Here is a 21466-nt window from a genome sequence, read left to right as displayed (position 1 = left end):
GTATAGAAAGGAAAGCCTGGGAAATGAGATGTTTGGTGTTTGTGTTTATAAGCAGTATGTTTTGTGGATATTCTAGTTGTTTGCAAAACTTTATACCCAAAACCTGTTATCGTCCCATGAGCAAGCACTTGGTTTGGGCACCTCAGAGGTATTCATTTATCAGGGACCTCTAAATAGCCTTTCTCTGTAATATATGGAATTGTTAAGATTGCTTAAAGGGTCATTTAAGAAAAAAGTTATGGAGCATTTTTTGCAATATTAGACTGTCAGAGTTTGATTTACTGGTTTTACATCCACTTATTAATAAAGGAAATGTTATATTGGTATTCATATCATATGTGATAGATCTGAATCCAGGCTATTAGTATCTAATTTAAGCTTCCTTCACATTGTACCAAGTTTTCTGTTTCACCACTTGACTAAAAAATTGTTGAACGTTTTCAGCTGAGTGTGCAAAGAGGCTTCTTAAAGCTCAACACGCTAAAAAGTGAGACAGTTGCATTAAAAACTGAAAACATAGTTTTTGTGTATGAAAATTAAGGGGAAATTTCTCATGGGGGAAGGGGCTTGGGGGGCTGGACTGGGGAAACAATTTGGTGTTGTTTTACACAGTTCTGCAACGGAATATTTTTAAGCATCTTGTAATGAAAGTGGACTGCAAAACAAATCTGAAAGGCATGTCTTGGCGCACAGAAAAAAAGGAGTAATTGATTTAGATGTGGAAAGTTGTGCTCCTCGTGGTGAGATAACACGAGTTGTCTGGAGTTGTTACGAGATTACAGAGAAGAGGTATTTATTACATGGGTTGATGAAAATCAGCCCTTTGGCTAGAATCCAGTGTCCAAAATACTTGGGATCTGCTCCAAAGTCCAAATAACTTTCTAAACCAATCCCAAGTACTTCGGCTGGAGCACTCTGACAGCGAGAAGGAAAATGGTACCTCGGAGGAGACTGGTTTTCTGCAGCTCGGTTGGAAGACTGGCCTGGTAAGAAATAGAAAGGTGTGGGTAGGCAGCCGTGCTGATCCCTACTGGGATTAAAATGTCTGTTTTCAGTGGCGATGGTTGGCCCAGCCCAGCTGAGCAGTGCCACTGCCCTGTGGCTGTCCTCTTACACTGCAAAACGTGTTACACCACCAGCCCGAGCCAGCAGTAGGGTGAACAAGAGCCAGACCCAGACTACTTGGCGTGACTCTCATCCTCTTTCACTGCCATCTTCCTTAGCTCCATTTCCTTTGGCTGATAACCAGCTGTCAGGAAAATGCGAAGGGTGTCTGTTAACTCAGATGTGGAGAGACGGGGATGAACTCATTTGGCAGAAGTCTGCGCTGTGCTTAACTTCTCTTCCATTATATGCAGCTGAATAAAGTACCATACGAGGGTTAGTGGAGGATTTCTCTACCAAGACATCAGTGGTGATCCCTTATTTCTGCTGTCTATACCTAATAGAAATACGCAGTGGTTACAATACTTGATATTTTACTGCCAGTGGTTTGTGGAAATCCACGCAGAATTGCAAAGTAACATCACTTCTGTAAGTGTTTTCATACGAATGCATCAAACCTGCCTCGTTACTGATCACCTGTGTGCTCCTGAGAAGCTTCCAGAGAGCCTTGGACATCCTTTCTGTCATTCACCGCATGTAGCTGCACCGGTGGGTCCTCACGGAGCACGACTGGGGTGTGCACCTGGTAAATCACCCGATAAAAGGTCAGACCTTGATGATGCAAAGAGCGCTGTTTGCTGCTCAGGGTGAGTGTGGTGTTTGGAGAATTCGTGTACCTGGGGGAAAATGGATAATCACACCTGTGCTCTGATTTCGTTTTTTGTTGTACATCACTCGGGTCTTGCAATAGTTTACAGTTTTTTAGTCTCAGGAAAAAGCCACACAAATACCAGACTTTGACTGAAGGCGTATGATTGAAGCAGCCATTTTATTCCCGTCCCCTGTACTGAGTCAAAACAGTCAAATATTTTCCACAGAAGAGGCAGTAATGTAGATTCTTTTGGTACGATTTCAAGCTGCATGCGGTACAGAAAAATCTGATTAGATGATGATAAGTATTACGGGGGTGATAGAATGGGATGTTAGCTGATGCAGGGCGTTGCGGAACCAGGAGAAATATAAGGTTACTTCAAAGTGTCTTTTGCTGCTTGTGCAAAAAAGGGATTGATGGCTATTATTTTCTCGTAATGGATCCGATGTAATTGCCCTAAATAGCGACGTGAGCCACGGTAAGACTGGGCTAAGAGATTAGCAACCCTCTCCGCAGTGCTTCCAGTATTTTACATAGGTATTTTCTGATTTGGATTTTACCTCATTATTGAAAATTAATTCTGAATAAAAACACAGGGAGGTTATTTACCTATTTTAGCCTTATACAGGACCCGTAATAGAACTGTCAATGCACCGTTCAGCAATAGTGCTGAAACTTAAACATAACTTCTGCCTTGGTCGTGCTGAAACATCGTCTGTTACTTCCTTAATCAGGACAAAACCAATCAGGTAGGCAAAGCAAAACTTCTAAACTGAAAACCTGACAGGACTCAAGAAGCTTGACCTCTTGCCAGGGGCTTCCCCAATCCTCTTTCTGTTGACCAGGTCTGAAGGTTAAAGGATGTGTTGTTCTCCTGTGAGAGAGCAAGGTGGTGTGTGCGCCCTTGGCTCCGTCCTTCCCGACCTTGTACCTGCTCACCCGTGCCTCATCCGTGGGGAGCTCCGCTGCTGTGTTGGGTGGAAAAGCTGCAGGGATTGCCTGGTGCTTGCTGGGGGCAGAACATCCTGAATCCATTGGGCATCTCGGGAAATACAACCCAAAAAATGTGCTGTCTTTCTAACCCTGGGCTGTTAATCGGGATCTTACCTCTGTAAACCTTTAACCATGTGTTCTTCTCAGCCTCGCCTCAGTTTCGGCCAGGTAGGGTGCTCCAGGCCAAAGGAAAGTTGAAACAGGTCTCTGGAAAACAGTGCTGGGCTACTCAGGAACGCTTGGTCCTGCAGCAAACTGCAGTCTGTCTGCAGATCTCAGCACCTTAGCCAAGGGGATATGGGAGCTGGTTCTTTCCTACTCCACACCAATTTTGAAAATGTCTTTTTTTTTTTTTTAATGTCGCCTTCTGAAAGTTGCATTTATAAGTAGTACATCTAAAGTGCACGTCCTGTGTTAAGTGTACTTAGGAGAATGTTTTCAAGGACCATATTTATGTCTCTGGGGCCTTAATTTCTATCTCAGAAACCTTTGCTTATTAAAATCCATCGGGTCTGTAGTAACATTTACTATGTTTTTACATGTAAGCATAACATTAGTAGTGAGAAGAGGGGAGAATTGATGTACAATTCCAAATAAAACTCATTAACGTCGTTACTACAGTAGTCATCAATGCCATTTTATTTTTTGAGCTGTAGACATGCTTTTTATGACATTTATTATTTAAATTGCAAATTCTGTGTCTGCCTGCCTTAATAAAACTTCCAATCTGGAGAGTTAAGTCACATCTGGTCTATTTGAAAAACTGTTTGGTGGGATAACATAGGTTGTGCAATCCTGAACCACCTTAATGAAGAGTTGCTCATAAAGCAGAATAATATGGGGGAAAATTATTACATATGGTACTCAAATATTTTCATAGGTATGCTGAGAGCAGTGCAGAAAAACCTGAAGATTCTGATACTAAATTTAAGTTAACAAATCCCTAGATACCGACTTTTCCATCTTATACATGTTTTTAAAGAAATTATTATTTTCATCTAGACTAAATGTAACATTTTTTCCATTTTTATTGTTATTATCAACCTTAATGCAGCTTCCTTCACATTAAATGCATTCGGTTTTATAAACAATTTTCAAAGGGCATTAATCGAGCTAGTCATCTGTTGATGATTTTGAATAGAAGCATATGTGAAACTACTCAGTTAAGAGATATATCCCTTAATTCATTCAAACTGTGCATTAACTATTTAATAACAGTTGCGCTGTCTTGGCATTTAAGATGTAGCTGAGTTGCATTCACATATAAATAGAGTCTGCTAGCAGGATTGTATCTTTACTGTGTGCCTTATTTTGATGGTTTCATTGACATTTAAAATTTTGATTCTAAGCTCTTTAAATGGATGCAGCTGTATACATCTTCGTGAGTTACTGAGCTGGGCTGAAAGACTTGTGCAAATGGCTCATGTGTTTTCTATATCTGTATTTTTCAGGCTGCTTTATTGGAGCCAGGGAGTCATGAAAGAAACTCAAGAAGAGAGCTTGGATAATGAACGGAAGATAAAAAGAAAACAAAAAGAATGTGGCATATAAAGGGTATAATACCTGGAGGTATTAGATCTGACTCATATTTATAAAAAATGAGACGAGCTTTCACAAAATACAAGTTATCTTAGTCATCAAGCTTGGAGCCATGCTGTTGAACTAGAAATTCTCCTTTTCCCCATTCTCCTTTCTGACAGGTAACAAAGGATTGGTGAATTATGATTTTCCCAAGTTGGAAGCACTAATTTTTATCTATATAGTTCATCCTTATGAATATATAAGGAGTTAAACATTGCATATTTAATGTGGATTATAATGGGAAACTGACTCATTAACAAAAATGGCCACTTTTAAGGACCTGGTTTCAAACTGAGCTGGAGCCTCCCAATGCACTTTGTACAATTTGGGGAAAGGTGTACTGAATGGCCTTCTTTGGGAGGCCATGATGACATGTAGTAAAAGGATATCATCTTACTGTTGATATCTTTGAAGACTCATAAACAGAAACAGAAAAATGAATGGTGGAAAGGAGTGTGACGGAGGGGACACGGACGGAGGGCCACCAGCAGTGCAAGTTCCCGTTGGTTGGCAGCGACGGGTGGACCAAAGTGGAGTGCTCTATATCAGGTAAGGTTATCTAAAGAGATGACTGTCGTCGTTTTCATTGCAGTTTTGCCACAGCATGTGGTAAATCAGTGACTTGGCTAGTCTGCTGTACTCAAAGACTTCAAGGGTTTCTTCTTTTGGAAGAGCTAGACTATCATCTTTCTGATGATGTTAGTGGAGTCCACCTGAGCTGTGCCATTTGCATGCCCATAGCACACACTCTGTCATTCCAAATCTAATATTGCTTGGTCTTGAAAATTTGATATCCTTCCTATACATTTTGCTCTAGGCATGAATAGTTCTTTATTACTTATTATTGTCATGTGGATTTTAAAGCTGAGCAGTAGCAGATTTAACCTTACTTAATGCCTTTATTATTCAAACCTTTTACAATGAAACTAGCCAGAGGATTCCTTATGTCACACCTAAGATGATGAGAAATCTCCCTCATTGCCTTTTCCTTGCACCAGCACTGGCTTTTTATAGGAGCCTTTGCTGGTCAAGTTCAAAGCAGCGACCAGGCATGCAAATAATTCATGGCAGGTAAGACAGAGTGGGACATTCTCCTGTCAGCAGCAAGCCTTCAGTTCAGTTCATGCAGCAGCAGGCAACTTTATCCTGACATTCAGTAACTCTACTCTGTGGTCTCTTTTGGGTTTATGTTCCAGATCTCCATTATACTTTTCTGGTTTACTTACTGTCTTTTGAAAGGAAATTAAGTGGGGTAACTACTGAGTAGCTGTAGCAAACATCACTCATTATATGCCCTGTGAAGGTTCTGTGTTCATCACAGAACCGACTGACTGACTTCTGTAGATCCCTCCCATTTCTGGTGTAGAAAAAACAGGAATGCAAGCCTAAAACCAAAGTTTTAGGTATTTTATTTATTCTGTTATCTTCCTGGATTATTATTTTTTTTTGCTTCATCCTGGAGCAGTCAAAAAATGTATTGAAATTACTATTAAATGAGTGTGTTCAGATAAACATGCTACAAATTAAATGTTACTGGAAAAAGACCAAAGTTAGCTTGAACAAAATGTAGGTACATCAGGTTTACATCACGTGAATCTAAATGACTATCTGTTATTTGCTTAATCTTATTCCACTATTCTGTGATTAAAATAACCACTTCTATACAACTTTATATATATTAACAACACAAAATTCTTTAATGAGTCACAGCGTACTCCAGTTTTACACTAAACCACCGTAAAAGATGAAATGAATTCCAGGATTTCTTGTTTATATTCGCAATTAGCAGAATCAAACAAAGTCCATGTCAGCGATACGCATGTCAAAGATAAATTGCCTTCCCCTTGTATTTCTCATTATAGCTATAATTTACCGGGCCTCTGCCTTAGTTAAAAATCAATGAGAAAAAAGCAGTTGTTTGCTATGTGTTTGGTTTTGGTTTGGTTTGTTTTCCCTCTGTCATCCCTATATGCAGGCATCAGGACATAAAATTCCTTGGTGTTTTTATATACCTACCTAATGATCCTACCTGTTTTTGAATTTTATTTTGTGCAGCTGTGAGAAGCAGGCCACGAAGATTGTGCTGCTTCTTCGAGAGCATGTCTTACACGTTCATAAACTACTAAATTTTGGTATCTGACAATTATTTACTCTTCAGTCTTTTTTTTTTTATGTATGTTCTCTTTGTTCAGGAGGACTTTATTAATAATATTTCTGTCCTGAATTGCTTTATGCAAAACACTGCTTTTTATTTTTCTAGTCGACTCTGTTAATCACATTTACCAGATTTCTTTTTCAGCCTGAGGAAGCAGGTATTAGTTCTGCCCTCTCTGTAAGTTTTGTCCATGCTGTTTTGTTTTCTCCCCTCAATCCAGTGGTTAGTTTGCTGGTGGCCTTCGGTAAGCCATTCTGCTTAAGGGAAGCCTAGATGATGCACTTGATGTCATCCGTTTTCTTATTTGATGAAAGACGTGGAGTAGGCAGTGTCAGGAAGAGGATGAGGATGAGTTCATTAGAGGATGAAGTCCTCTAATCCAGCCTCCTGCTGGATGTACTGCATGAGCCACAGGCCAGCTGTTGGTTTTGCCACCTGCATCTTCAAGGGCTGAGCTTCCCCAGCCTCTCTGGATTAGCTGCTCTAGAGCTGCCCAGCCCTTCAGAAGGATCACCCACCCTGAAAATATTCACAGCATTTACTGGGAGAACGAGAGGCCAAACAATACTGACCCAAAAGCTATCCAAGGGAAAATCAGCGTATGCATTCAGATTTGTCGTGATTTAACTGGAATAAATGATTCCAGCTGAATAAGGACTTGTTCTATTTGTGCTTCCTTGTAAAGCACACATGCTGTTCCATCAACTGTCAACAGGTGCTCTGAATAAAATCCATTAATTAGTTTTTTATTACCTGGTGAAAGCACGGGGCTGAGTGATTTCTTAGTAAAACAGTGCTGCTGTGAGCACCTGGATCTCTTCCTCGGGTTACTGTTTGTGAGTACTCATCGATGGAATAAACTGAGAGAACCGTGCACGAAGGAACATTATTAAAAGCTGTTTTCTTCTAGAAACATAAAAAGAATGAATTGTAATGGTATAGCATTACTGGGAAATAACCAGTGGCCTTAGCACCTGGATTAGCTCAGCTGCTGCACCGGTGGCTGCGCGGTGGCGTTTCCTCTTGAAGGCGATGCTCTCCTTACACTTTGTGTGCGGCGCTGAGCTGAGCTGCTGTGTGATCCCCCTCTGAGGACGGCAGGAAAACTCCTCTGGTCCAGGCCAGGGGAGCACTGATGAGCAAAATTTCACAAGATCTTAGTTCTTGCTGCGAAGTGGGACTTGTTTTCTTCTCTTTTTTTAACCAATAAAGCGGCATCCTAACTCCAGAGCGTATTCCAGGAGGTGCCATTTAAATTTTTAAGCATCACAGAACTGTCCTTTAGCGATGTTGCACATGGATGGGGTAGAACAGAGCAAACACCAGCCTGTGTTCTCCTGCAGGAAGCATCTATAAGTCACTTTTCTCCACACCTCCAGCATTATTTTTAGGTTGCTTTTATCTTCAGGATGTCCCTGTTAACGCGTATCCAACCTAAGCGATTCTAAAATGACCATTTCAGGGCAGGGCTGGCAAATGAATTGCTTACTGAAACTGCTACCATAACTCCACACGTCATTTGCAGATGTTGCTTTCCTTCTGCTGCATAACGAGGTGTTTATACATGAGGTTTGAAGTACAAAAGTTTGTCAGCGCTTGGAATTTTGACTCTTGGCTGTTTCCACGTCCCAAACCATTCCACTCGAGTTGTTTTGGTTAAAATAAGGGCTTTTCACAGCTGCCGTTAAGAAGCAGCGTTGGAGCCAGTCCTCACAAATCGCTGCGTTCTTTCCCTGACAAACAGCTGAGGTGGCTGTGTAATAAAGAGCCGCGTGGAAGTCAGAGGCTCGTGACATGAGAACTTCTTTCACCTTATGAATTAGTGATTTTGCCGTAACAGATTCTGGTGGGAGTTAGAGAAATCTGAGGGCAGTTTATCAGAGACTCTCTGCGCTGGCTTCTTGGTGGGACGCTCACTTTCACTGAGAGGGTCAAAATTTTAGCTGAATAAACTAAATTGTTCATGCACCTAACAGACCACAACAGCAGTGGTACTGTTCCCCCTTTTCTCTGTGGGTCTTCTCACACTTCTTGAAACACGTTTGTGATGTTTTCTTGTTAAATTAGGCCCTGGTCCTAGAGACTACAGGTGACTGTCACACCTCCATGGGACTGCAGGGATGGGATGGAAAGGGAGGAGGTCCGTGGGGACTGCAGCCCGCCTGTGGGTTGCACTTTATGGGAGAGAAGCTGGAGAAAAATCATCTCAGTGTTGTTAGGCAGTAGTTAAAGCTTTCTAGCAGGACTGTAATGTGAATACTAAATATCAGTAATCTCAATTACTTCCTTTGCACTTGCCACGTTTATTTTTCTGTAGTAAAATCTTCCTTTAAAATCTTTTTTTTATTTTTTTAACTGGTTTTGATGCATATTATCTCAGTTCTCGACTAAAAGCAGGAAGTACTTTGAAACCAAATATGAAATCTTAGGTGCCTTATGTCAAACCTGTCTGTGTGAGCTGTTAGAATGGTTGGTAGAAGTCCTGATCTATCAAATAGCCTGAATTTTTCATTTTTGTTTCTTTACAGTCCCAGTGGGTCTTTATTATCCTGCTTGGAGCAGGTGAAGACTTACTTGCTGACTGATGGAACATGCAAGTGTGGCCTAGAATGTCCTCTTGTTCTTCCCAAGGTAAAGAAATCATAATTCTGGATTTCTGTGCTGTTCGGATTATGGATTTCTGCTCTGTCAGCTAATGACTTAATTTCTGTTCTATATAAAATAGAAGTGGTGTATACCCAGAGATTGACCATAGAATGCAAACCATTAAATAAATCTCCTTTCTGTCTTCTCCCCACATGGAAAAGATCCGACTCAGTCTTTATGGTGGTTGAGCATTTTCCTATTAAAATGGCAACCTGCCATCAGCACAGCAGCACTGTGTTGGTGTGTGAGGTTCATACGTGATAGCCTCAGCAGGAGTTGGTTTGTGGAAGACTCCTAACTAGCTGCTAGGGTTAGGTTGATCCTATGTATTTTAGAGTAAACATAAATTTACGTAGTTGTAACAGGTACTTTTAAATGTAGTTTTCATAATATTGCCAAGAAGTGCTGAATCAGTATAACACCCTGAAAAACACAATTTTATCATCTGCATGCACATTTTAACTCTTCTTGTCTTTCTAAACACAAAGCCATCTCAACCACCCATAGTCCTTTTTCCCTTCATCCCCTTTATACTGGGGGGTGTTAAAATTCTCAGTTGCTAAATGACAACTTCTGTGGCTCTGTGTGCTTATTATAAATATATTTGCTCTTTGTTTATTTCAAAAGATGCTATAAACGTGTCTCCTGGACATTGTAGGACCAATCTAGCTGCTCTAAGGAACAGAGGCAAATTTAATTTTATGTAAAAAAAAAATTGGTTTAGATATATTTGGGGAGCCTGCTGGCTTTAATCACTACTTTAAATGTTGGAATTTTTATTCTTAGGTCTTTAATTTTGATCCTGGAGCTGCTGTGAAGCAGAGAACTGCTGAAGATGTTAAAGCGGACGAAGATGTCACCAAACTATGCATACATAAAAGGAAAATTATTGCTGTGGCTACACTTCATAAAAGCATGGAAGCACCACATCCTTCACTAGTTCTAACCAGTCCTGGTGGTGGAACAAGTGAGTAAAATCCTGCAGGATTAGTTATTTAACTAATTTAGTATTTATAATTACTATACAAGAACACCCCCGAAGTTCTTCTGTAATTGCAGTAGTAAACATTCAAGTTGAAAATGGAGGTAGTAATTAGAAGGATGTAGGTAGGTAGAAAGTGAGTCTAAAAAGCAGGTCATCCCAGACGAAGAGCATGATTTTCTTGGAAAAGATATCAGATTGTTCTAGACAAAGAAAATACATTAGCCCTCATCTTTTGGAACTGTAGTAATATGTCTGATATTCTGTCACATGGGAAATTAGAGAAGCTGAATAAAGTGATTATAAAGGGATTAGAATGTGGCTAAGGACTTAGCTAAATGGGAAATTGTATTGCAAGGCAGAATATACAGCTAGAGAAGATCTCCACTGTAATTTCTCAAGGATTATTTGTTAGGACCAACCTGGCTTAGCATTTTAATTATCCGTATCAACAAAAAATGAAGTAATTTGTTGATGGATGAAACCGATAGGTGCTATCAAAACAAGAGAAGATCCAGACATGTTGAAAAACTGGGGGATCATTGACACCTGGAGTGAAAGAAAAGGTATAGCAACAAATCCTGTTAATTGTAAGGTTATTCACCTGGGGACTAGTGAAAAAAGCTATTAGCTGTAAATTATTGAGAAAGAAGACCTAGATATACTAACTGATCAAAGATGCCTGTGAGCAGTACCAGATGGCAGTGTGGTGCAGATCAATGTGATTCTGAGACGGAGAAGTACAAATGTCTTTGAATGCTTGCTGCCTTCCTGTGCTGCTGTTCTCGCTAGAGGCACTCAAACTGAAATAGAGCAGAGGCTCTTCTATTAAGCAAGTGCAAAACCTGTTTTATGAAAGTCATCTAAAAGTGCTTAGTTTGTTTAGCCCCACCAAAATGGTGCCTGAAAGGAGATGCAGTTGCTGTCAGTAAAGACATCAAGAGAATGGCCACCAGGAAGCAACTTAAACTAAAGGACAAAGTTAGCACTGAAAGAAACAGCTACAAAACCAGAGCTGCAGAGAAACGTAAACTGAAAATTAGGTCCTTTCTGAGGATCACAAGAAAAGGTTCAGAACCAGTCTTAGAAATCTAAGTAGTTAGGTCAGAGGAGTGAAGTTACTTTGAAGATAGAGCTTTTTACGTTTATGGTTATATACTGTGATGCCTACAACATCTGGGAAATGATCCTTGATGTTTTGAGAGATCTTTGTATCCCTGTATCACTATAATAATAGTGGGCTAATTGCTAAGCCCTCTGTGGCCTGAATAAAAGTGGAAAACTTTAAGGATATAAAAATAAATCATTTTAGTTATGTAGACAGGACTAAGATACCAGTGATGTTCATAGTACTGAGGTACTATTGCACTTTGAGATTGCCTTATATGATCTTAAAGCTTTAAATTGTTTTTTTTTTCAATATACATTTGTTTTAAGACTGAATAGTACGATTTCCCAAATTACTACGCATTTTCCTGGTTATTTTTTTATTATTCTTTATTAGCTCTACTTAAATTACGTTTCTTTTTTAAAAAAATAAAGGGCAAAATTAAGGAGGGGAAACAGATAAATATTTAAGATATGAACATACTCATTACATCTTCTCTATTGATCAGAATTTTGTCCATCAAGTGAAGAACAAAATTTCCCAATACATTGCCTTGGTAAACAAAATGTCGTTTCAGTTGTGCACTCGTAAGTTTGTCTGTATGCTTAGGTCAAGCACAAATATGAGGATTCCTGTGCATATTATGTTTCGTAGTTCAGTCTTGAGATTTCTCCCCAGAATGAGACTTCAGTTATATTTTGAGAAAAGGAATGTGTTTGTTTCTGTCATGATGTAGCTGGGTGAGTAAATAGAATGAAGGCAGGACTCTCGGTGCTGTTTGTCTCCTATGGCCAGAGAGAAGGAAAGAAGGGAACTGAGTTCTTGTAAGCAGGGGAATTTAAAGGTACCTCTGAATTCATTTGAACATGAAATGTAGCTCACTACTCAAGTTTAAGTTTGCATATTCAGAGGCTGCATGCCAAGAATGTATTCATTTTCCTTTGCTGAGCTCACACTGCAAACTGAATTACAAATTCCCAGAGCAGTAAAGCTGGCAGAAAGTCCATCAGACTTGGAGCTGCCTGTGAGGGTATTCCGAAAATAAAATATTGAAAAAATATTTATTTCTTAAACAGAACTGATATTAGTGGGTAGAAAAGGAAAGTGATCTGGTGCGTGTTGGAAGGTCTAGTCCCAACACAGTAATATTTTCCATAGCATAAGGTTTCACACGTGCACATATAAATATCCTCAAAGCCTTTATCCTGAAAACAAGCATAAAAGGTGAAGCCCATTCTTGAATTTAGTATCTTGATACCAAACTAATTTTTTTTCAGAAGCTGCAAGAAAAGCCTTCATTCAGTGAAATATTGCAGGACATTATATAACGTGCTCACCTTTTTAGCAAAGCAGTTCCAAAGAAGAGATTAACTCAGAAGACTGACACTCGGTGCCTGCAGGGCCAGTGAGTGATGCAGAGCAGCGGGGATGCTGCACCCTGCCTAGCTCAGCCATGTCCTCTTAGATCTGTGCAATTAAGTGCTCTGCTGAATAGAAATCCGGGCCAGAGTTGTATGGCACAGTTCCCCATTCATCCTCATCAGGTGCAACGTTTGGGGCAGGACTTTTTGTCTGTAGGACAAGGGGAAATTAGTCTGAACCCTTCTTGGACCTTGTTCCTCCTGTACTCAATAGATGGTGCCAGAGGCTCCTTTTCCCTGCGATAGTTCTGCCAGCTCTTCTAGCTGGGGCTGTAGCTGAAGAGATGATGCTGGAGAGTCAGGTGTAGGACACTGGAGATGATGGATGCTTGGAGGGGAGATTGAAAAGGGGAGGAAATAATAAAAATAAAATAACTTCAGGAATTGATGTTGTGGACGGATAGTGCTGAAATACATTTATGTGGGTAGCAAGGGTGCTACGAAGCACAAGATCTGAAGAGGTCCCTATTTCTGTAGGCTTTTTTATGGAAAATGGAGTTGTGGTCTGTGCAATTGCAATATGCAGAAGGGTAGTGTGCACCACTCCAGCAACTGGTTGGTGATTTAGCTGTTATTTCTGTTTAAGGAAAAGTTTAGCCAAAAGGCTTTTGTGAATGTGTTCACACCAAGTAGTTGTGCACTGAAATGAGTTATACCAGCCTTCAAAATAGTAATTGTTGTGTTTCTAATACCAGGTGCAACTCCGGTAGTTCCTACTCGAGCAGCAACTCCGAGATCGATGAGGAATAAATCACATGAAGGAATTACAAATTCTGTGATGCCAGAATGTAAGACTCCTTTCAAGTTGATGATTGGGGCATCTAATGCCATGGGTAGGCTTTATGTGCAAGAAATGGCTGGAAGCCAGCAACAAGAACTTCATTCTGTCTATCCTAGGCAGAGATTGGGTAGTAATGAACTTGGACAGAAGTCTCCATATCGTGGCAGTCATGGTGGGATGCCCAGTCCAGCTTCATCAGGATCGCAGATATATGGAGATGGCTCCATCTCTCCTAGGACTGACCCACTTGGAAGCCCTGATGTTTTCACGAGGAACAATCCCAGCTTTCATGGAGCACCCAACTCAAGTCCTATTCACATGAACAGGACACCTCTGTCTCCACCATCAGTAATGCTACATGGTTCTCCCATACAGTCATCCTGTGCAATGGCTGGAAGGACTAATATACCTCTTTCCCCAACCTTGACCACAAAAAGCCCCGTAATGAAAAAAACCATGTGTAATTTTTCAACTGGTATGGAAATACCACGAGCAATGTTCCACCATAAACCGCCCCAAGGTCCACCCCCACCTCCTCCACCGCCTTCTTGTGCTCTTCAGAAAAAGCCATTAACATCAGAAAAGGATCCACTTGGCATTCTTGACCCTATTCCTAGCAAACCAGTCAATCAGAACCCTGTTATCATTAACCCAACTACTTTCCATTCAAATGTCCACTCTCAGGTACCCGTGATGAATGTAAGCATGCCTCCTGCTGTCGTCCCTTTGCCAAGTAACCTTCCTTTGCCAACGGTAAAACCCGGTCACATGAACCATGGAAGTCATGTTCAAAGAGTTCAGCACTCGGCTTCGACCTCGCTGTCTCCTTCGCCGGTGACGTCCCCCGTTCATATGATGGGCTCCGGGATCGGAAGGATCGAGGCTTCTCCCCAAAGATCACGTTCTTCTTCCACGTCATCAGATCATGGAAATTTCCTGCTGCCTCCAGTAGGACCGCAGTCGTCTTGTACTGGTATGAAAGTTCCTCCCCGGTCCCCAAGGTCAACAATAGGGTCACCAAGACCATCTATGCCATCTAGCCCTTCCACCAAGCACGATGGACTTAATCAATACAAGGACATCCCTAACCCATTAATTGCTGGAATGAGTAATGTGTTAAATCCTCCAAACAATGCAGTTTTTTCTACTGCATCGGCTGGAAGTGGTTCGTTGAAGAGTCAGCCTGGTTTGCTGGGAATGCCTTTAAATCAGATCTTGAACCAGCACAATGCTGCCTCTTTTCCAGCAAGTAGTTTACTCTCAGCAGCAGCCAAAGCACAGCTAGCAAATCAAAATAAACTTGCTGGTAACAACAATAACAGCAGTAGCAATTCTGGACCTGTTGCCAGCGGTGGCAACAACGAAGGACATAGCACTTTAAATACCATGTTCCCTCCTGCTGCCAATGTGCTTCTACCAACGACTGAAGGGCAAAGTGGTCGAGCAGCGCTGAGAGATAAGTTGATGTCTCAGCAGAAAGATCCTCTGAGAAAAAGAAAGCAGCCAACCACCACGGTGTTGAGTTTGCTGAGACAGTCTCAGTTGGAGAGCTCTGGAGTTTCCAAAGCTGGATCTGATTTGATAAGAAAGCAAAGTCAAAGCTCGTTTCCCATCAGCTCTATGTCCCAGTTACTTCAGTCCATGAGTTGTCAAAGCTCCCACATGAGCAGCAATAGTACCACCAGTTGTGGGAGCTCAAATACTGTCTTGCCTTGCTCTGGTAACCAGATGCATTTTGCAGACACCAGTATGAATTCTGGCACTCTTCAGAACTCGCTGGCGCAGAGCTTACCGTTACAAGGGGAAGGGCTGCACTGCCAGAACACAAACACTAACTTTGTCCATGGTACTAGCCCAGGCACAACCAACCATCTCGCAGGTTTAATAAATCAGATGCAGGCTAGCGGGAACTGTGGGATGCTCAATCAGTCAGGAATGGCTTTAGGAAATTCATTACATCCGAACCCACCTCAGTCAAGAATCCAGGCATCCTCCACTCCAGTGATACCAAACAGCATTGCTAGCAGCTGTAATCAAACAAGTCCTGAAGCAGGTATGTCTCCTTTTAAAAGGATACCCCTATGTTTGACTGTTTGGAAATATATGGTGACTGTTTTTAAATGGGTTCCTTTTACTTACCTACTTTCTAAATTTGAGTTTACCGGTATGAAAAGTATGCCTATTTCCTGCTAGTATCCACACACTCAGAAATAAAACAAGGAAAAAACAGCGGTAGCCCAAAATTTATTGCCCTTTTTCTGAACAAAACCATCCTGGCCTCGTTCCTGTTACAACTCTCGCTTTTCTTAACTTCTACACCCTGTTCATGAATAAAATCCGTGCACTTTTGTACACACCTAGACCTCAGTTGTTGTCTCTTGCCCAAATAAATTGTGTTTCTGCATCATGCCGTGCTACTTCAACCCTAGAAGGCTGTGGCTAACCTGGTAGTTTATTTCCACGTGTTATAGTGTTCTTTATTACTTGTGTTAACTAGTTAGCTGTTGTCCAAGATTGAAGCAGATACTAGGAATATAAAAGTTTTCAAAATAACCTTTTTGAGGGGCAGGGAGTGGGAGTGCAAAGTCTGTGTTTGCCTTTACCGTGATAATTTTGCTGTGCTGGTTATTAAATGGTTGAATAAACTGTGTGTTCAGTTGGAAGAGTAGCGAGGTTTCCTGATTTGTTCGTCAGTGAAGGCGTTGAGGGGAAGCAGGTATGGCACTGCTGCTGGCTTTGGGCTGCTTCATGGTAAAAGGGAGACAGATCCAAAATGTTTATTTCATTTTACAACTGTTGGCTGAACGAAGTATGAGTTTTCGAAAGGTAATACTGTGTTAATTTCTTAAGGGGGAAAGAAAACCTCTGGTATCTCAGTTTTTCAGCTTGGTCATCTGTCAAAGTTTGTGTTTGCTACAGCCATAGCTACACCACATCGGGTGGAATGAAAGTGGCCATAAGTGCACAAGCTGTCCGTGTCCTTCAGCCAAGAAAGCACCTGATAAATGCTTCCGATCGTCCTCAAAGAGAGCTGCTTATTCTTTGAAACACAGAACTGAATTAAATAGCTAAAAAATACTTTTTAAAAGTCCTGCTGATGATACTTGCTAATGACTTCTAAGGGTTTCTCTCCGTTCCTGGGGAAATGAGGCATTTCTTCCGTAGCTGTCTCAGTGGTTTGTGTCACCAGCAAGCAGCTATTAATCCTGGCACGGCTGTTTTGCCTTGTCATGCTGACAAAGAAGTTTGCCTTGTATATTCTTTCTATTCTGAGACCTTGTACTCTCCTGTGAGCAGAACAAAGGTCTCCTTTTGCCTAGGAGCCTGCTTCCTTGTCCCTCTAAGCATACCACAAAATCTCTGCGAGAACTCTTTGGGTTTCCCCCTCTTTTGGGGCCAGCGGGAATCAGTGGCGTGGGTTCCCCTGGTCTGTCCATGCAGCTGAAGAAAGCTGTGAAGTTATTGCAGCGTGGGACTGCTTTGCCCTGCAGAGGACAGAAGAGACTGAATGTTACGTGAGATAAGAGCCCCGTGTGCCAGCAGCTGCCACCAAGAAGCTGAGCCATTTGCCTCACGTGGGGAAAGGGTTGGCAAGGCTGGAGCTCCCCGCAGGAAATTCAGGCTGCAACTGATCAACAGAAGCTTTGTGCTGTCTAAAAGTTTTCAATAAAATGTTTTGTAAAGGCTTTTAAAGTGGGCTCAATTCATCCTGGTGTGGGACCTTCGTGTCCCTGCTCCATCGCTGTGACCCCAGCCCCGTGCTGCAGCCGTGCCCCCCTCGGTGTGCTAGGAGCACTGCTCGTGAGGTGGCACGGCCGTCGTCATCGCTCCTCGTGCAGTTAGAGCCGTGCTTCAGGATGGTGCCCTTGTCTTCAGGCAAGCCGAATGCCTTCCTGAGAAGACGAATCCTTGTATGAGGAAGAGGCAGTCGTGGCATCGGCTCTCAGACTCCTGCGGGACAGCAGCAGCACAACGAATCCGTGCAATGTGCAAGCGCCCCGAGCTGCACGCTGCTCTTAGAGGCTATTTGCAGGCCCCGTGAAGTAAGGCTTCAACACAAGCAGCTAATTCGGATATATAACCCCATCTGGGAGATCCTGCTCTGCTCTCTGCCGGCTTCTGATTCACCTGAAACCTTCTTTCAAGCCACTGCAGTTAAACCAGACGAGGACAGCGTTTCTGGTGCCCTAGAGATAACTGTTGGAATTACAGCGGTGTCATTGTAGGGGCTCAAACTCACACTTTTTGTTTTCTTATACAAATGAAAAACGGTAATTCCATGTAGTCTGCTGATGGGGTTTGTGTCGTCAGTTTTGATGCTTGTGAAATACCCACAGCCTGCATTTATCCAGGTATTTCTGAATACCCACGATGGTAGAAGCCTACAGACCCATTTTCCTTTCAAGATGAAATTTCAGAAGCCGGTGCCTGTGTGATTCCCAGAGGCAAGGCCCTAGCACGGTGCATAAACCTTCCTCCAGCCTCCTCCTGAGTCATCACGGAGGCATGTGGCTGGGGCATCACGTCTGAGCCTAACCCACTGCCTGGAAAAACCCAGATCGGATATTTTGCTGTGTCTGCAGCAGCATGGAAGCATCCTTGCCTTGACCCACGTGTGAAATGTTGAGAATTTTGCTTCACTACTAACCTTTAAAAATAAAAGTTTGTTGCTAGTCTGCGCTCAGTGATGTAGGATGTGAGCAAAACGCCGAGAGCTGTGTTAGGAATTGTTCTGCACGGGGTTGGCAATTCTGGTGGCTGAGTTTTGTTGTGTCAAACATGCAGAAGGAGCCCTGTGTACAGAGTTTAGTGAATAAGTCGCCCTCAGGAAACTCGTGTTCATATTGGAGTTCGTGGCTTTTTATTTTTGCTTTGTTTCTATGTATTTTAATTGCTAAATCTGTTTTGTTTGTGTGCCAGTGTTGAGAATAGCTACTGATCAGAGAATAGATCCGGAGAGAAAAGGCTGCGAATCACCGCAAGGAGAGGGCTGCGTGTGGCCTGAGCTCTCAGTTACACGTTAACCGCATGCACCGGGTTTCATTCTGGCTCTTGTTTTCCTCTTTCCAGACAATATCGTTAGTTTCCAGGCGGTTTTCAGTGCGAGTGTGATGGAATTAAAAATGAATAAATGTAAAAATTAAAATTTTTGTTTATGCAGTAGAGAGCTTTTTTACTCTTCCCATTTCGAGCCCTCAAAAACCTATTATGCTTAATTAATTTTTATGAACAACACCTGCCTTTTACTATACTCCTGTAGTATTTGGGTTGCAAACACTCTTTTATAGCAGCAGTCCTATAGGAGGAGCTAGCATCAAATCTGTGTGGGTTATTTACAGCTATTCATTTTGGAAAAAGGCCATTTTTCTGCCAGGAGACTGGGTTCCAGACTCCTTTTTTCTGATGAGTAGTGCTAGTATTTCTGTCAAACTCTGACATTGAATTTCTCGTTACGAATCGAGTCCTCAGACTTCTGACACAAACCGAAGGCACATCCAATTTGCTAATTTGGCAGCCTTAAGATTTATTCATTAAACCCTTTTGCCTCCCAGATGTAGGCTTTGTGTTTGTGGGTGCTTTTTGCTAAAATGGGGCCGCGTCTCTGTGCCACCCAGCTCATTGCAGAGGCTGCTTCGTTTTCTTTCCTGCTGTTCGGATGTGAAGCTAGTTCAGAAGTCTGCTGGGTGTAAGTGGTGAGCATTCAGCATTGCAAATCCTGCTGGCAATGCAAAATGTGTGAAGGAGGGGATAGAGGTAAACAAGTGAAAAAGTATTTAGGAGTCACAATATTGCCGATGAGGGAAGTCAAGGAAGCTAATACGGAGCTAACACAGTAACTGTGGCTAATAGGAATGGAGACAATAAAAGATCTCCAATATCAGATCATCAGAAACATGAGAAACTATAAATCTGCAAGTTTAATAGTGACAAATAGAGGACAGATTTGGAGGAAAAAAAGTATTGAAGCAATATCCCTTCCTTAGATTCGGAATAATAAATTTTTACTACTGAGTTTTACAGAATAGAAAAAGTTCTGGGATGTAATTAAATCGGAGGAGCACGCGAGAGCAATGCAGATCGCCTCGGAGCTTCTCTCCTTGTTTTAGTACAGTCAAGTAGGGTGTAATGTAATTGGGAAGGTTGCCTTGGAAAACGGTGACTCAAGAAGGGTTTGAGGAGCCTTTGATTTAATAGCCTTAATGCAAGCGGTCAGCTCGGTGACACTGCAAAATTTACCTTATTGCTCTGTATAAGTACATTAAAGGAGGCTGTAGCGAGGTGGGGGTTGGCCTGTTCTCCCATGTGCCTGGTGACAGGACGAGGGGGAATGGGCTAAAGTTACGCCAGGGGAGTTTTAGGTTAGATGTTAGGAAGAACTTCTTTACTGAAAGGGTTGTTAGACACTGGAACAGGCTGCCCAGGGAGGTGGTGGAGTCACCATCCCTGGAAGTCTTCAAAAGACGTTTAGATGTAGAGCTTAGGGATATGGTTTAGTGGGGACTGTTAGTGTTAGGTTAGAGGTTGGACTCGATGATCTTGAGGTCTCTTCCAACCTAGAAATTCTGTGATTCTGTGATTCTGTGAAAACAGAAGGAAGGAAGGAAGCTGGGCTTGGGAGCACAAAACCCAGAAGTGCTCGGGGGATCTTGGGGTGCTCCTGGCTCCGTGCACAGCTTGAGAAAGCCGGAGCTGGGATGTGGTGGGGTGCTGAGTGGTCGCTGCTCATCAAAGCTACAGAAATAGTGGGGATTTCAAAGGAGGGGCACTCTTACAAGCAGCCTCATGGATCAGGATTTCATCCTGGTGCAACCTGAAGGACTCGTGTAAGGGTTTTTTTCTGCCGAACTTAGAGTTGGCTGGAGTTATGCCAAGTGGAGCCATCAGGGGTTGTCTTCCCCTGGCAGAACCAGCAATGATCTTGTTGATAATCAGATCGCCATTCAGAAGAAAAATACCTTCAAATCAGAAGGCCTTTGCCTTTTTCTTCTTCACCAGCATGGGGCATGGTCTTGAGGACATGTCCCAGTTCTCTGCTGTTTGTAATGGGCTGTTTTCTCCTGCTTCTTGCCTCTAGTGCCAAGCTAAGGCTCCTGAGGAACTAATTGCTTTAGCCTAACTAAAGCATTTGTCCTTAATCTATGTGAAAAACACAGATCTGTGGTACAAAGAGTATGGAGAGAGGATATATTTTAGAATATGTCACCTTAAAGGTGTACGAAGCAGCATAATCTTACACATGAGCCTCTGGATTTGCTCCCCAAGATTACCTCTGTATATCACAGACCTATAAAATCAGAGCTTTTCAACTTCAAATTGAGAAGAGTGGCTGGCTGGCATCCTTTACGGGGCTCGTGGCTGAGCAGAGCGTCTTGTGAAACTCAAATAAGCCCTGGACAGGATGCCAAGCAGCCACTCTGCTAATTGTAAAGCCAATTGAATTGTTCTATTGCTTTGGGGTTTCGGTGCTTACAGAAGCATTTCAGACTTTCCTTGGTGGGTGGGGGAAGGCAGGGAAATAGTGTTGTAAGGGACCGCTGCTGTTTGCTGTCTCGCATTACTTCTCCATATTCCACCCCAGGTTCCCCTCTTATTATTTTTGGGGAGAAAAATTGTGATTATTTTCCTTTTCAAATACAAACTGTAAAGAAAATCTATATGAAAACTGAGATTTCCAGGTATGATAATGTGAGGCAGATCAAGGCTGCTCCCTCCCCTGCCATTGAAATGCCGGTTCCAATTTGTGTGCTCCTTTTAACTCTTGATAGAGGTCTTGTGCACAAAACGGCTCTCGTGCTCTGAACATGCAGGAATTACCGACTTAATAGGCATCGGTGATGGCATTAGGTACCTGCGATTGTTAACGGGGGATTTTTATTTCTCTGGCATAAACAGCCTCGCTACCAGGAGGCTTACAGCAGAGCTCCGCTCACCGAGCACGGAGCTTGCTCAGACACAGCTCAGGCTCCTCCTGTGGGGTTTTGGTTTTTTAAGTTTGAATTTGCCATAATTCACAGTCTTTGCTAACCAGGCTCCTGCCTCGTT

The 21466-nt window shown here is 42.2% G+C and overlaps 1 protein-coding gene across 10 annotated transcripts in view; it reads left to right on the top strand.

The window, feature by feature from the left end:
• MBD5 (methyl-CpG binding domain protein 5) overlaps positions 1 to 21466 on the top strand; it is a 127087-nt gene that overhangs the window by 82769 nt on the left and 22852 nt on the right. For 6 of the 10 annotated variants that reach the window (XM_072041409.1, XM_027458456.3, XM_027458455.3 and 3 more), the window contains exons 5-8: positions 4201 to 4879; positions 9014 to 9116; positions 9918 to 10098; positions 13338 to 15476. In XM_072041409.1, the coding sequence (XP_071897510.1) occupies positions 4767 to 4879; positions 9014 to 9116; positions 9918 to 10098; positions 13338 to 15476 (2536 nt within the window). In that variant the 5' untranslated portion in view covers positions 4201 to 4766. The remainder of the gene's footprint in view (positions 1 to 4200; positions 4880 to 9013; positions 9117 to 9917; positions 10099 to 13337; positions 15477 to 21466) is intronic. The other 4 variants (XM_027458454.3, XM_027458453.3, XM_027458451.3 and 1 more) reach the window with 4 other exon arrangements.

Source organism: Anas platyrhynchos, chromosome 7, assembly GCF_047663525.1.
Source record: "Anas platyrhynchos isolate ZD024472 breed Pekin duck chromosome 7, IASCAAS_PekinDuck_T2T, whole genome shotgun sequence".
Classification (NCBI taxonomy): Eukaryota; Metazoa; Chordata; class Aves; order Anseriformes; family Anatidae; genus Anas; species Anas platyrhynchos.
Note: the sequence above shows the minus strand (reverse complement) of the source record. Positions and strands in the feature narration are given on the sequence as shown.